General features: G+C 37.0%; 1 protein-coding gene across 1 annotated transcript in view; it reads left to right on the top strand.

Moving 5' to 3' along the window:
- The window catches only part of MRPL3 (mitochondrial ribosomal protein L3), a 41,944-nt gene extending 31,238 nt beyond the window's left edge, over window positions 1–10,706 (top strand). The window contains exons 8-10 of the mRNA XM_059390926.1: window positions 3,726–3,803; window positions 5,467–5,544; window positions 9,994–10,706. Of these exons, the coding sequence (XP_059246909.1) occupies window positions 3,726–3,803; window positions 5,467–5,544; window positions 9,994–10,146 (309 nt within the window). The 3' untranslated portion in view covers window positions 10,147–10,706. The remainder of the gene's footprint in view (window positions 1–3,725; window positions 3,804–5,466; window positions 5,545–9,993) is intronic.
- The last annotated feature ends 4,785 nt before the right edge of the window (window positions 10,707–15,491 follow it).

The following is a 15,491-nucleotide window of genomic DNA, read 5'->3' as shown; positions in this document are numbered from 1 at the left end:
AAAATGGAATAAAATTAGAATTGATGATCTCACATTGGTATAGATGAATAAAGTGAATGGTTAGGTTAATAAATGGGAGAAAAGGGACTGCTCTTCTTTGCGGTATAGTATTAGCAAATAAATGTAGAAGGAATGATGGAGTTAGAATTTCACTTTTGACAGCCATTGTAGGAATAATTGATTCAGCCAGGAATTATCAGTGGATGCTGAAACAAGTGGTGAAAACTTGATGGAGATAAGTTATATACAGAGTCCCTAAAACAACTCTCAATTAGTTACAAAGGGGAAAGATAAAAGGCTTAGAGTGGATTAACCTACTGAATACAAAAGGAACAAAAAAGAACACATCATCATTTCTGTGGCGGTTTCAGCCAGAAATGCATCACCTGAAGTAGATTATGGGAAAACATTAGACCCAAAGTGAATGAGAATCTATAAAATAATTGGTTACAAAATAATCAGCTTCAGAAATGTCAAGATCATGAAGGACAAAGGCTGAGGACCTGCTCCACATTTGAGGAGACTAAACAGACATGACAACAAATTACAGTGTAGAGTTCTGAAGTAGATCCTGGACTTGGGAGCATTATTGGGGTAAAATTTAGAATGTGGACTACAGATTAAATAATAATTATTTTTTAGTTTTATAACTGTACTGTGGTTATATGAGAGAATTTTCTTATTCTTAAGAAATACACACTGAAATACTTGCAGGTAAAGGAGCATCATGTCTGCGATCAGACTTTAGATCATAAGGGGAGGGTATGCATGCATAGAAGTAGAGGGAATGGTAGAGCAAATGGAGCAAGATTTAAATACTTGGTGAATTTGGGTAAAAAGTTTGAGAGTTTTTTTTTGTATTTTACAACTTCTTTATGAATGTGAAATTATGCAGTTATAAATTATATGAAAATAAATTGTTATAAAAATTAGATCATAGATATAAATTTAAGAGTTAAACTATAAAAGTCTTTTAAGAAGATGCAGGAGTAACTCTATGACCTTGGGTTAGGCGAAGCCTGAGATAGGACACCAAAAATACAAGTAACAAAAGAAAATACAGATAACTTAGGCTTCATCAAACTTTAAACTTTTCTGTTGCAAACAGTACAATCAAGAAAATGAAAAGACAGGGCGCCTGGGTGGCTCAGTGGGTTAAAGCCTCTACCTTCTTCTCAGGTCATGATCCCAGGTCTTGGGATGGAGTCCCACGTCAGGCTCTCTGCTCAGCAGGGAGCCTGCTTCTCCGTCTCTCTCTGCCTGCCTCTCTGCCTACTTCTGATCGCTGTCAAATAAATAAATAAAATCTTTTTTAAAAAAAATGAAAAGACAGCTCACAGGATGGAAATATTTGCAAATTATATATCTGCTAAAATTTATAATCCAAAATATGAAAATATAACCCAATTCAGGGCGCCTGGGTGGCTGAGTTGGTTAAGCAGCCAACTCTTGATTTTGGTTCAGGTCATGATCTCAAGGTCCTGAGATTGAGCTCCACATTGGCTTCCACACTCAGTGAAGAGTCTGCTTGAGATTCTCTCTCTCTCCCTTCCCCTCCCCCTGCTCCTGTACATAGGCATATGTGCTCTCCTCCTCTTTCTCTTTCTCTCTCTCAAATAAGTCTTTAAAAAAAGAAAAAGATAACCCAATTTAATCCAAAGGATTTGAATAGTTGTTTTTCCATGGAAGATATATAAATGGCCAATTAGGATATGAAGAAATTCTTTTTTTTTTTTTTTTTTTTTTTAAAGATTTTATTTATCTATTTGACAGAGAGAGATTACAAGTAGGCAGAGAGGCAGGCAGAGAGAGAGAGAGAGGAGGAAGCAGGCTCCCTGCTGAGCAGAGAGCCCGATGCGGGACTCGATCCCAGGACCCTGAGATCATGACCTGAGCCGAAGGCAGCGGCTTAACCCACTGAGCCACCCAGGCGCCGGATATGAAGAAATTCTTACCATCTTTAGCCATTAGGGAAAAGCAAATCAAAACCACAGTAAGATAGCACTTCAACACATACTGGGATGGTTAGAAATAAAAAGATAGATGGATAGTAACAAATGTTTGTAAGGATGTGGAAAAATTGGAACCCTCATACATTGTTGATAGGAATGTGGAAATAACAGCTGCTTTGGAAAAGTTTGACAGTTGCTAAAGATGTTAAGTGTAAAGTTACCATACCAGTTAGCAATTCCACTCCTAGGTATATGCCCAGAAGAAGTGAAAACATGCACAAAACACTTGTGCGTGCATAGCAGTATTATTCAAAGTTGCCAAAAAAATAGAAGCAACCCAGATGTTCATAAACTGATGAATAGATAATTAAAATATGGCAAATTCAGACAATAATATTAAGCAATAAAGTAGAGTGGAGTATTGATATGTGCTGCAACATAGATGAACCTTGAAAACAGTCACAGAATATATATTGTATGATTCCGTTTACATGAACTAGCCATCTTAGCCAAATCTGTGAAGATGAAAGTAGATGAGTGGTTGCACAGAGCTGGGGGAAATTGGAGGGAGTGACTACTAATGGATTTGGAATTTCTGTTCCAAATCCAGATCTTCCCCAGGTTCCAGTTGCAGCAAGCTAATATTAAATGAAAATAAAATAAAATTCAATTTCCACTTGTTAATAGTGCTGGCAGAGCCCATTGAAATTGCCAAGCACTCTTAGTTGTTCAGTCACATTTATATTTAAAATGAGAAGCAGGCTCCCTGCTGATCAGAGAGCCCAATGCAGGACTCAATCCCAGGACCCTGAGTTCACGACCTGAGCCTAAGGCAGAATAGGACTAAGCCACTCAGGCACCCCAAGGATGTACTGTTAATGAGAATGTAAATTTAATGGGGGAGGACAGAGTCCTTTTTTAGTAATGTAATGTTAAGCAAGGTGTACCAATCCAGAGTGCATTTGTAGAATGAGTAAGAGTGATACTTAGTCTATAACATACAGAACTGTCTTTTAATCTGAGTTGGTTAACAACTCTCATACTATGGCAAGCTACTTGCATTGGGCGTTTTGCCTGTTGATATCAGAGCAGTGATAAAGAAGGGTTTATATTCCAGGAATTCATGTATCATGAGAAGCTTTCCCATTTTAGATGTAATTCAAATTTGCTTCTTTAAATACAGTATTATCTATTATCAAAGCCAAAATCAGAGAGACAATGTGGAGCTGTTTCATTTATGTGAATCAGAGACAACCAGAGCTGAACAAACAAACTTAATATTCTAATAACTAACGGTCCTTTTAATCATTCTGGGGAAGGAAAGTCACAAAAGCGAGGGTGGAAGTGTAGGCCTGTCCCACCAGCAGGGGTGTAGATGGAGTCGGTTAAGTCAGTTAATGCAGATTAGTGAAAACAGACCAGGCTGTCAAGTTTGTTCTTTGAGTGGTAGCATGACATGTGTTTACGTTCTGTAATTTTTCTTTTCTACTTCTCAACCAGTATTAGTGAGGTTGCTACTCTTTTGTTAACTGAGTTTTTCTCCTACATCCATTTCTTAGCCTGTATTTATTTTGTTGCTCTAATCTAATTTAGAAAGGAAATCCTCTGGGGTAAGTGTGTCTAAGTCCTCATTTAGTTCCTTACTGGGGCCTAGCAGAATGAGGACAAAGTAAAACATTTTAATAATTCCTCTCTCACTCTGCATTTCCGTTTGATCAGTGCTGTTGGAAATTGAGAGTACTTAAAAGTACTAATTTTGGTTTTCTTATGTAGGATGTTGCCAGAGTATGGCCTGGAACGAAAATGCCTGGACAAATGGGAAACAAAGATAGGACAGCATTTGGACTGAAAGTAAGTTTCTGAAGTGGCTCTGTAGTAGGAATACTCCAATACCTGAATGTCAAGGCACCAGAGGATGTACCACGTCTTTTTCTGCATAGGATCATTCTAATACCTGAGAGATGGTGTATGTGTCTGTGTGTCTGTGTGTCTGTCTTGTACCCATAATCATGGTAGTATATTTATTTAACACCCAAGCTGTGGAATGTGTGGTCATTGAAAAAATTAGTCATCTACTGTTTGATCTGGAAGATTTGCATAAGAAGATGATGCGTGAGAAAAGTTGGATTTTAGAGCATTGTGTGTAATACTGTCCTTTTATAAAAGAATGAACAAAAGCTCCCTCCATGTATATGTTACTGTGCCGTTATATAAGCACGGAGAAAAGTGGAATTCCGTGCCAGAGTATTTTGCTTTATATGTCAAATGTGGGTGGATAGAAGTAGATGTGGAGGAGGGAGAGAGAGGGAGACCATCAAAATAGGAGAGAAAAGGTAGTACTGAAGAAAGGGTTGTAGTATATACCCATCTTCTACAATAACTATATATATTTAAGGGGGGGGAGTTAAATTCAGTCCCTACTAATTTGAGGAATTTGATAACTTATATTTATATATACACTTATATGTTTCAAAGTATAAAAAGTACAAAGAAAATATCTCCTCATAAAAACAATACCCAAAGATAAACACAGTTAACATTTTGGTGCATGTTCTTCCAGATTCTATATTCTATATACATTTTATTTATAAATTTTGACCAGCAGGGTTTTTTAAATTTTATGTAATTAAATCTAAGATTTTTTTCCCTTCTAAATATATCTATGAGTGATCACCATTTGTATCTGTTTGTGTGTATTTTCTGTGCATGTGTGTGTGTTTTATGTGTGTACATGTGCAGTATTTCAGTTTCCATAGTATTTAACATTTAGCCATTAGTAGCTGTGAGCACGGTCAGACTTGATTTTCCCTCCACATGAGTTCTTTCACTACCATATCTTGACCATTCTCCCCCATTTATATAAGCTTTTTCTTCACATGAAAGGCCACCCACTTGAGGGCCATCTGCTCAGCAGACTTATTTTGAAAATTAGACCTAGAAAGGTTGTGGCTTCCCCAGTTTCAAGTTGGAGCAAGCTAGTATTAAATAAAAATAAAATAAAATTGAATTTCCACTTGTTAATGGTGCCAGCAGTGTCCATTAAAGTAGCCAAGCAATCTTGATTATTCAGTCACATTTATATTTAAAATGAGAGTTTGTGGGGTGCCTGGGTGGTGGTGCAGTTAAGCATCTGACTCTTAATTTCAGCTCAGGTCATGATTTTGGGATCCTGGGTCAAGCCCCACATCCAGCTCTGTGCTCAGCATGGAGTCTCCTTGAGATTTCTCTCTCCCTCTCCCTCTCCTTGCTTGTGCTGGCTCTCTCTCTCATTCTCTCTCTCTCTCTCTAGAATCAATAAATCTTTAAAATGAGTATTTGCTACCACTTCCATAAGACATATCTGTTATAATCCTATATTACAATATTTTGTACATTCAGCATTTTGAAGTGCTAATATAATGATTGCTTCATAGGCTACTTATAGCCTCGGCTTTTAGTAGCATATCGCTTGTTTTAATACAAGTATATTCTCGAGTTTTTAACTCTTAAAATTTTATTTCATTTCTTACTTTAGGTATGGAGAATAAACACAAAGCACAATATAATCTATGTAAATGGCTCTGTACCTGGCCATAAAAATTGCTTAGTAAAGGTATGTATGTAAACCATCTTTATTTTCCATTGTTTGGATACATGAATGTGTGCCATAAATTCTCCTTTGACCCATAAATATGGCTTGAAAATAGGTGGCTGTTTCAACACATTATCTGCTAAGTTGAATTTTTTTCCACTTTTCAGTAACACCTAAGTGAAAAAATTGTACAAAATAGCCAAAACCTAGGTTTATAAAATCACAAACCTGCACAAAGGGTAGGACCAATAAATAGAGGCTCTTTAGAAATACAAAAAGGATATTAGGATAATTGTTGTCAAAATATCAGTATCGTTCCAAAAGAGAACTTTTACTTTTTTACAAAATACTTTGACACAAGCACTGGATGTACATGAAATGGAAATTCAGTGAGAGAGTCAACAATACAGATGATAAAAGGCGCCTGGCTGGCTCAGTTGAAAGAGTAGGTGACTCTTGATTTTTGAGATTAAGCCCCACATTGGGGCTTACTTTAGAGATTACTAAAAGAAAATGTAAAATGAAACTTTTTTTTTTTTAAAAGGAAGGTGGTAAAAGATATTTTAAGGAGAAATTTATCAGTATTATTATTATTGTAACTAACATTGCTCTGATTATACTTTTTAGTGTTTTAAAAATATATATGTTTTATGTTCAAAATTAAGTAAAAGAAGAAAACAAATGTACAAGAAAAGTTTGAAGGAAAAAGCTCTTGCACTCTCACAGACATATATCTATCAAATAGAATAGAAAATAAATATTCTGCCTGGGATTTTGGCCAACATAATACAACATTAGAAATCACTTTTGAATTTTGAATCTTCCATTCTGAAAATAAATTTATAGTAGAAGTGATGCCAGCTAGTCCCAGAAATATATTCTTTATTAATTTTCCAACACTAAGAACAAAAATAGGCTAAAACTTAACCTCGGATTTTCAGATTGGGTCTTTATGTATTCTTTTCATTTCTTAAATTAGATTCCATTAGTAGCATAAAGTATGATACTTGTTTTAATCTTACAGTAATTAAAATTCCCTTTCTGCAATTAACTTTTTGACTGGATTATTCTCATTTTTCTTAGGGAAAAAATAGTTCTTTTGAATTCTTACAGCTTTTTTTTTTTTTTTTTTTTTTTTTTTTTTTTTACTTTGCATGTGTTTAGATTTAATTAGGTTTCCAGTCTCCAAAGTGACATAGTCAGAAACACAATGTTAGGTTGTCAAGATTGGCAGATTGTCATTGTACTTAGAACATTTTGGCTTTATAATTAAATGTATCCCTCCACATTCCAGGTTTATTGTATGTGTATATGTGTGTGTGTGTATAGTGTATATATACACAATATATATTGTAAATAAATTGTTATATAGATTTAATGACCTAGTTAATAAAAAAGAGGAAAATTACTCTTTCCATAATAAAATTATACTGTATAACAGATCAGTTTGTAAATTTTGACAAAAGGTTGTTGGTCTGTCTCCCTTCTCTCCCCATTTTACCGCATACCACGTTCCAGGCTGCCATTCCAGCTGCACCTTACTGCTACTATGACTTCTCAGATACACCTCAGCATTTTCTTGGATGCCAGTATAGATGCTAGTCAGTTGTCTTGAAAAACCATAATATGTGCAGTGATATTCTGACTGGTTTGTTAGAAAGAGTTTATAGTCAACAACATTTAGTACTCTTCCACCTATATCGACCAAAAACTCAGCTCTCTGAAAGGATGATGACTTACCATTACTGAAGACATTCAGAAGATACATCAAAAGGCAATCCCATAAGAGGAGTCCAAATACATTTCAAGAAGCTAGCATAGTGGCACCTGGGTGGCTCAGTTGGTTAAGCGTCTGCCTTCAGCTCAGGTCATGATCCCAGGACCCAGGGAGGAAGCCCCGCATCGGCGTGCCTGCTTCTCTCTCTCCCCTCCCATTCCTTGTGCACTCTTGTGCATGTGGATGTGTGCTTGCTCGCTCTCTCAAATAAATAAAATCTTAAAAAAAAAAAAAAAACTAGCATCAAAGAATGTCTAGTCCATTTTGAACTGTTAACCACTAATGAATGTATTTGCAAGAAACGTATTTTGATTAAAAAAAAACTCATTTTGAAAAAAATCTTTGACATATAATGTCTAAGTAAATATCTTCTGTAACCTTACGCAAATGTCTGTCCCAAACATTAAGGTATGGGTTTGGTGGATGTTTTGTAGGCTTGTGTTTTTAAATGTCAGAAGTGTGATGCACTTTTGAAAATATTCACCCCACTTTTTCTATTCTAGGTGATTCCATAACAAGTAAAAAAGCCCCCTTGGCCATGGGGATTGAGGCATATCCTAGTGGACAGGCAGCGTCTTTAACATTCTCTCATCCCATAAGAGCTTTAGCACCCCTCCCCCACCACCCCACAGAGTATGGGGCTACCAATGCCTTTTTTTATTCTAAAGTTAGTAAAGACAGTCTTAAGGATGACCAACCTGTTTAATCAATGTAAGCATTTTTGTTGTTTCGATTCACCAAATATATTAGGAGACCCTAAAGAACTTGTTTTCAACATTATATAGTATATGTTATTATTATTTGTGTATGCTTATTCCTATCCCCTAATTTAAAATTTAAGTTTATTCCAGATTTCCTGGAGTTTTTTTTGTGTGTGTATGTGTAGTACCCCTCACCTTTCCTCAGATGATTTGAACTGGTTTGCCAATATACAGAAATATTAAAAAAAAATGAGCTGGAGAGTTGAGGGAGTTTTGGTGAAGGCAGGGAAATAAGCCAGAGGTTAGATTAAGTGCACAAAAATACATACTATCAAGTCTTACACATTTGTTAAAGATGGGTTGCAAGCTTTTGGCTCTTAGCCTTAGAGGCACCAAAACAAGAGATTTAAATAAAATGTTATATATATTTCAAATCAATGAACGTATAGTACTATAGCATTTACAATTAAAATATATATAAGCAGTGCTTGTATTGGAAGTGTTCTCAGGAAGAATAGGACTATCAAAATGTAAAAGCAACTGAGAATTTGCTACATAGATCATTTATGACTGAATTTTCACATTTATCAAATTAGCACGCAGTTTTGCTGTTTTGTTGTTCATTTGCTTGGGTTTTATCTTCAGTTCTAAATTCTGAGACAGTTTATTTTTTTTAAGATTTTATTTATTTATTTGTCAGAGAGACACAGAGAACACAAGCAGGGGGAGCAGCACACAGAGGGAGAAGCAGGCTCCCCTCTGAGCAAGGAGCCAGATGTAGGACTCAATCCTAAGACCTTGGGATCATGATTTGAGCCAGTGGCAGCCGTTTAACCAACTGAGCCACACAGGCATCCCTAGATTTTGGGAAACAGTTTAAATTGGTAAAAGAATAGGATTTTTTTTCCCCCTCAAGTTAAAGTTTAACCCGAGATTAGTGAATTGGAAAAAAAATTAAATGAGTTTATTTTCTTCTGGGCAACTTACTGAAAATTTCTTGGAACAATTTTAATGAGAGAGATTAAAATAGATGTTTTTCTGTACTTAGCTGTTCCTAGCAGCTGTGTACTTATTTCAACCAGATTATTCATTTCTTATTGCCAAAATGATTATACTTTATTTTACTCTGTGTGTCTAATTACATGTAATTTTTTTTATTTCTCTCTGAATGAAAGCTGTAGAATGAGTCAGAAGCTTTAAAGAATCCAATAATGTTTTCCAAAAATAAAGCCCAACATTTCGGGTCATATCAATATCTGAACTGTTCCTTGGTTTGTGAATTCACAGATATAATTAGCATATTTTTAGAATATGAAGAGTTAATAGAGGTAATATAAAGACTTGTGGATTAATTTTTGTTGTTTTTGCTAAATTCTAATTTGTCCTTATCGTGTCAATGATAATGGTGCTTGTTAAATGTAAACTTATTTCCTTAATAAAACTTGGTATTTTTGGTTATGTGCCCTTTGACTTAAGACTAACAAAAATACTAGGTAAAAGTTATTTTTTAACCTTGACTCAAAGAATCTATGATAGAAAATTAAAAAATAAAAATATGTAATAGGAGTAGATAATAAAATCAAGAAATAGGTAGTAATAACTTTTATGTACGTAGTTTGGATATAATTGATATCTAAGTAATAATTATAAAATATAATTTATCCTGGGCATTTCTAGAGATTTATAAGTTATGGATAAGATGTAAATTAATAATCAGTAATTTTATTATGAGTAGATGATTAACTTGAAGAAGGCTGTATTTCTGTCATTGGATTAATTAAATTTATTGGAATAAAAAGAATACATTTGAGTTCCTTTGACTTCATGTAATAGTTCCTTTTACTTCATATAACAGTTGTGTTATTCACATTAGAAAATATAGAAACAGATATTCTCTAATTCTTAATAATTAAAAGACCTTTTCTTTTACCTTAATATCTTTAACTTAATTGATAATACTTAATAATAAGATCTTTGTCTCCTTCCCCACAGATCAGAGATTCCAATCTGCCTGCATATAAGGACTTCTGTAAAAATCTACCATTTCCTACATATTTTCCTGATGGAGATGAGGAAGAACTACCAGAAGATTTGTATGATGAAAATGTGTGTCAGCCCAATGCACCTTCCATTACATTTACCTAACCTCATTGGATGTGGCAGAACCTTAACATATTTTATGAGTTTTGATGAGCCAGAAGAGTAATATAACCAGGAAATATGTTTTTCTTTCTCACAATACCATACTTGTCATATGTGTCAAGGGCATAAATACATCATCATTCATCGCCCAAACTAATTTATGTTTAAAAAAGTTACCACGTTAAACAGATCAATAAGTAATTGAATAAAAATTTAAGTGGACTGGCAGTTTGCATATGAGCAAAATCTTTGTGGTTTGTGAGGTTCGTTTCTTTTTTTTTACTGCATATTTCAGTTTATCTTAAGATACCTTTGAATTAAACTTGTTTTACTAAAGATTTGTCTGTCTTTGTGAAGGAGTGGTTATGGAACAGTGGCAAACCATTTGGAAGTTATGGTATAACCTGTTCAGAAAAAGAAACCATTTCCTAAAATTCATTGTTATCATTCTTACACTTTCAGAGCCCTTAAAATAGAAAGATTGTTATTTAAATTGCAGAAATAATGTATGTCATAAAGGCCTAATGAAGGAAAAACAATAAAATGATAAATTTTGGATCCTATTTATACTTCTGTTGGGAGGAATGTTTTTTATTTTGATCGCTCAGCTGTAGATAGGTTTAATCATTTTTCCTGATACCTTCCCAGAGGATTTGAAATGGCCTGGAATTGTACATTCAACAAATTTGTGAATCACCTATTTCTGAAAATGCTAATGGCCCCTGTGTTTTCCTTCACTATATGAAATTAAAATTTGTTTGCTAATAGTTACTTTAAGCCAAATAATCAAGCTTAACAATGCAAGTATAAGCAGGCGTCATTGAACTGGATTTCCTCTGTACCAGATTCCTGAGGATTCACAGAATCCAACTTAACTCCAGATGTTTTCTGAGATTTGATTAATATGGTCACCCAAGAGACTTACTAATCATACTGTTAGATCTCCATATAATTTCATGATAACTAATGGATTTGTTTTTGAAGGATCCAACAGTATATACATATATATTTTTTTTTGCTTAGATTACATTTCTCTCATTCTCGATTTTAAATCCAAATGCAGCCACATCTTTTTTTAAGTTTTCATTTGTTGTTCACCTAATTCCATTAAGATTTATTGCAAATGATAGGAAATCCATACAATAAAAAAGTAAATAAAGAGGAAACACCAAGGATAATATAAATGAGAATAGGTGGGAAGGAGCACCTGATTGGTTCAGTCACATGAGTGTCGGACTCTTGGTTTCGGCTGAGGTGATCTCAGGTTCGTCAGATTGATGGAGCCCACTCTGGGCTCTCTGCTCAGTGCAGTGTCTGCTTGCTCTCCCTCTGCCCAGCAGCCCCCTCACCAACTTGCTCTGGGTGTGCTCTCTAAAATAAATATATCTCTAAAAAAAAATAGGTGGGAAGTTGGGAAAGAATAGTGATGATATAGATGATCATACTATGATATGCAAAGTTATACTCAGTTTGACTCTGAGCTGCCTGGGTACCAAAGTGGAACAACATTGATCTTTGACATATTTCTCTTCAGTCATGAGCTCCTCAAGAGGAACTGTTTTAAACTGGACTAAGTCTTGGTCACTGTACCATTTTTTATTAAAAACGAGAATAACTTACCAAAAAAAGACTTTATTTATTTATTTATTTGACAGACAGTGAGAGAGGGAACACAAGCAATGGGAGCGGGAGAGGGAGAAGCAGACTTCCCACTGAGCAGAGAGCCCAATGTAGGGCTCAATCCCAGGACCCTGGGATCATGACCTGAACCAAAGGCAAATGCTTACTGAGGCACCCAGGTGCCCCAGGCTTAAGGTATTTGACATTCTTGTCAGAGATCAAACAACTATACCCTTTACTACCGCTATTCAGCAATGTTTGTGGTCCTTGTCAGTGCAATTACAGAGACAAGAAAAAGTAATGATATAAAGAGTGCAAAGTGAGAACAGTATTTGTAAGAAATACTTACCGAGAAGATAAAGACAATCAACTGACAAGACTTCAGAACCAATGAAGGCAGTTCAGAAAGGTGACTGAAAATCAGATTTATGTATAAACAGCAATATTCAATTGAAAAATTTTATGGGGTGGGAAGGAATGGATATCATTCACAATATCAGTTTTTTAAAACGTTACCTAGAAAAAAAAAAGCTTAACATGCTGGGGTCTTATTGTAGAAGATAAAATTTTATTGAAGGGTATAAAGGAAAATGTAGCAGAGAAGAATATCATGATTATGAATGGGAGACTTAATATTGTAAAGAAGTCAATCCTATTTTTAAAATCTCAACAGGACATTCAACTGGACTGTTCAAACTGACTAGAAAATGCATATGAACGTGAAAATTCAAGAGCAGTCAAAACATAACCATTAGTTTGGTATGCCCCATACTACACTCAGGGACTTAACTTTTATTTAACTTTTATATTCAGAGTACTGAATGTCTTGATTCTACTACTTCAGTTGCATCTGATCAAAAGGCTTTAATGAACTTAGAAATGTGTGACATTTGCTGATAAACCAAAGCAAAACAGCTGTCCCCTTGCAAGGCAAATGGAACAGTCATTGCTGGGAGAACATAAAATCTTGTTTCAGTATAAAGTGTTTGTGGAGATGGAGAGAAAGGAATCCTAGCTCCTGAAGGTAACCAGATGACGTGACAGGGAGAGGAAGGAGCCGTTCAGCAATCGTTTGCCCAGGACATGCAGTGTTTTGAAGAAGGCAGGGAACCCTCTCCGCTGCAGAGCCGGCCCTAGAACCATCACCATTTGTCTGTAGAGTCTTCAAGTGGTCTTTCAATTTGCATTTGAGTTGTAAGGAGAAAATTTTTGATCATTTAGAATAATGAGCAGGAACCCTGTCTTCTAAGTCAGGGAGCAAAGCGTCTGCTTCCACTCCCCTCTCATCCACCTGCTCTCCACTGCTGGGGCCCTGTACCAATACCTATTGAAGAGAATTTGGGCCCGTTCCTGCAAACTTCTTCAGTAGCCCAGAAGAGGTAACCCGGATTGTATTCTGCCGACCCAAGTGGAAAAGGAAGAAGCCTCAATAGTTAGGGACAGTTAAGCCAGAGTCTGCCTGGTCCATCACTAAGCAAGACAGGTGATTTGCTAAGAACCTTGGGTCACTCCTTGTGAATACAGTGCCTGTCGTCCAATGTTCAGCTTGAGGAAAACAGAACTCGGCCTACTATGGATAGGATAGGCTGCTCACCTCCCTCGGTGGAGTCCAGGCCATGAGGGCCTGCTCCTGAGCACTCCTGGCCACTGCACAGGTGTGGAGGCAGTTTCATTCTCAGCGCTGGAGCCCATTCCAGTCCTGATTTGGGCTGGGACCTGACTTACTACTTCACATTTGTTTTGAATTGGGAACCTTGTTATAACTAAACTTCATTTAAATTAGACATTTGTTCCAGCCTTAGTTGGTCCTAGCTATTAGTTCTAAAATGGGTAAATGCTAAACCTTGTATAATTTGTATGGGCCTCAGGAAGGCCCACTGGTTGAGGCCCATCTGCTTTAAGAGTTACACTAAGTTTTGGTTGTCCTGCTTCCATTCCAGGACCCTAACATTAGAGCAGCTATCGCTGTGATGCTAATGCTGCTTACTCCTTTCTCCACAGTGGGCCCTGGCATGGGGGGACAACTGGACAGTGACAGACCACAAACACTAAACAAACACTAAACACTAACAAACACTAAAATGTCAATGAAGGCATTTCTTACCCACCCGCAGATGTGAGGATATAATTTGCAAGGAGATGAAGTTTCTCAAAGTCAATAAATAGTGCAGTCTGTAACCTTTAATGCTGAAATACGGACCTGCTTTTCAGCTTTTCACAAGGGATGGATTATGAGGATGAATTTTACAGCTTATTTCCGAAGGGAAATCTGTGAATGGAACCCGAGTGCATCTGAGGTGATACGATGAGATACCTACAGCACTACAGGGTTTGGGTTTGGGGGGAAGTTTTTGTTTTTGTTTTTGTTTTTAATGTGAAGTGTTACGTCACACACTAGCTAAAGCAGCTATTCAGGGTTCCTGCTATTGGAGGGGAAGTCCCATCGGGCTGCGGGGAGAGCAGCATTCAGACCAGTGACCTGGGATCTGCTGTTCGGCTCTCCAGGACAGATGCTCCATCGAACGCCTTTGTGCATCTGCCTCACTCCTCATTCCCAGCCCAGTGGAAATACCCTGCCATGGCTTCTCCGACCTTCCCACTGTGCCCCGCGGTCTAGCCTGCATCAGCTACTTTGCTGTTTGCTTTTCCATGGTAGATTTCTTTCTCTTGTTAGTACTCTTAACAATGCCTGTTCTAGCCCGTGTTGCCTGAGGTCAGTACTTGGGAAGTTCTCCCCAACTCTTGAAGGAAGCATGGCAGGGAGAGTGGACTTCGATCCTTGTCTTTTTAACTAGTTCTGCAGTGGAGCATGTTAGAGATGAGGAAGGGCATTTTGCTGATTTCAGTTTTGCTGAATCAAAAGCATTTAAATACAGTCAGAGGGGGCACCTGGGTGGCTCAGTGGATTAAAGCCTCTGCCTTTAGCTCAGGCAGGTCATGATCCCAGGGTCCTGGAATCGAGGCCCACATCGGGCTCTGTGCTCAGCAGGGAGCCTGCTCCCCCCTCTCTCTCTGCCTGTCTCTCTGCCTACTTGTGATCTTGGTCTGTCAAATAAATAAATAAAATCTTTTTTTAAAAAAGTGTTTTTAAATACAGTCAAAGGTAGGTCATGATGCCCTGAGGCCACCTTGGGCAAACATCTTTAGGAGCTTTAGAATCCTATGTGTCCCTCCATGACTACCTGTTTTGTATATAAGAAGCAGTTCTCCGCATTATATACTTGACTAATGATGGATTTCAGGAATTTTCTATCAAGTCGACTGTAACAACATATTTCTCCAGTTTCCAGTTTTACTGCTGTGTTTGCTTTAAGACCTTATCTGCCAGCTTCTGGTAATAATTCCTGGTTCCAGGTGGGAGCTGGAAATGGTCACAGTCTCTCAGAGTATGCCTTACAAGACAAATGTGCCTGCCATCCAGGTCCTGCCTCCAGCAATTGCCTAGGAGTCCCTGAAAGAAAAGGATCCGATTAGGGTGTCCTCACCCCCTCCAAAAAACAGCCAGAGTCCTGACTGTGCAGGTTGCCAGCCTTCATTTTGTCATTTGGTTTTCTGCTTTTAAATGTTCCGTGGAATTTATAGGGAGTCCACCTCATGCCTCGCTTTTCATTCTTTTTAGACTAACGAGGTGGCCCATGCAAATTAGACAAGCCAAGTTAATCTCAACGAATGCAACCTATAACCTCATAAAAGCAAATCAATGACTAACTTGAGGGCCAAAGCATCTT

Source organism: Mustela nigripes, chromosome 2 (genome assembly GCF_022355385.1).
Source record: "Mustela nigripes isolate SB6536 chromosome 2, MUSNIG.SB6536, whole genome shotgun sequence".
Lineage (NCBI taxonomy): Eukaryota > Metazoa > Chordata > Mammalia > Carnivora > Mustelidae > Mustela > Mustela nigripes.
The sequence above is the reverse complement of the archived record's forward strand: the minus strand, read 5'-3'. Positions and strand labels throughout refer to the sequence as shown.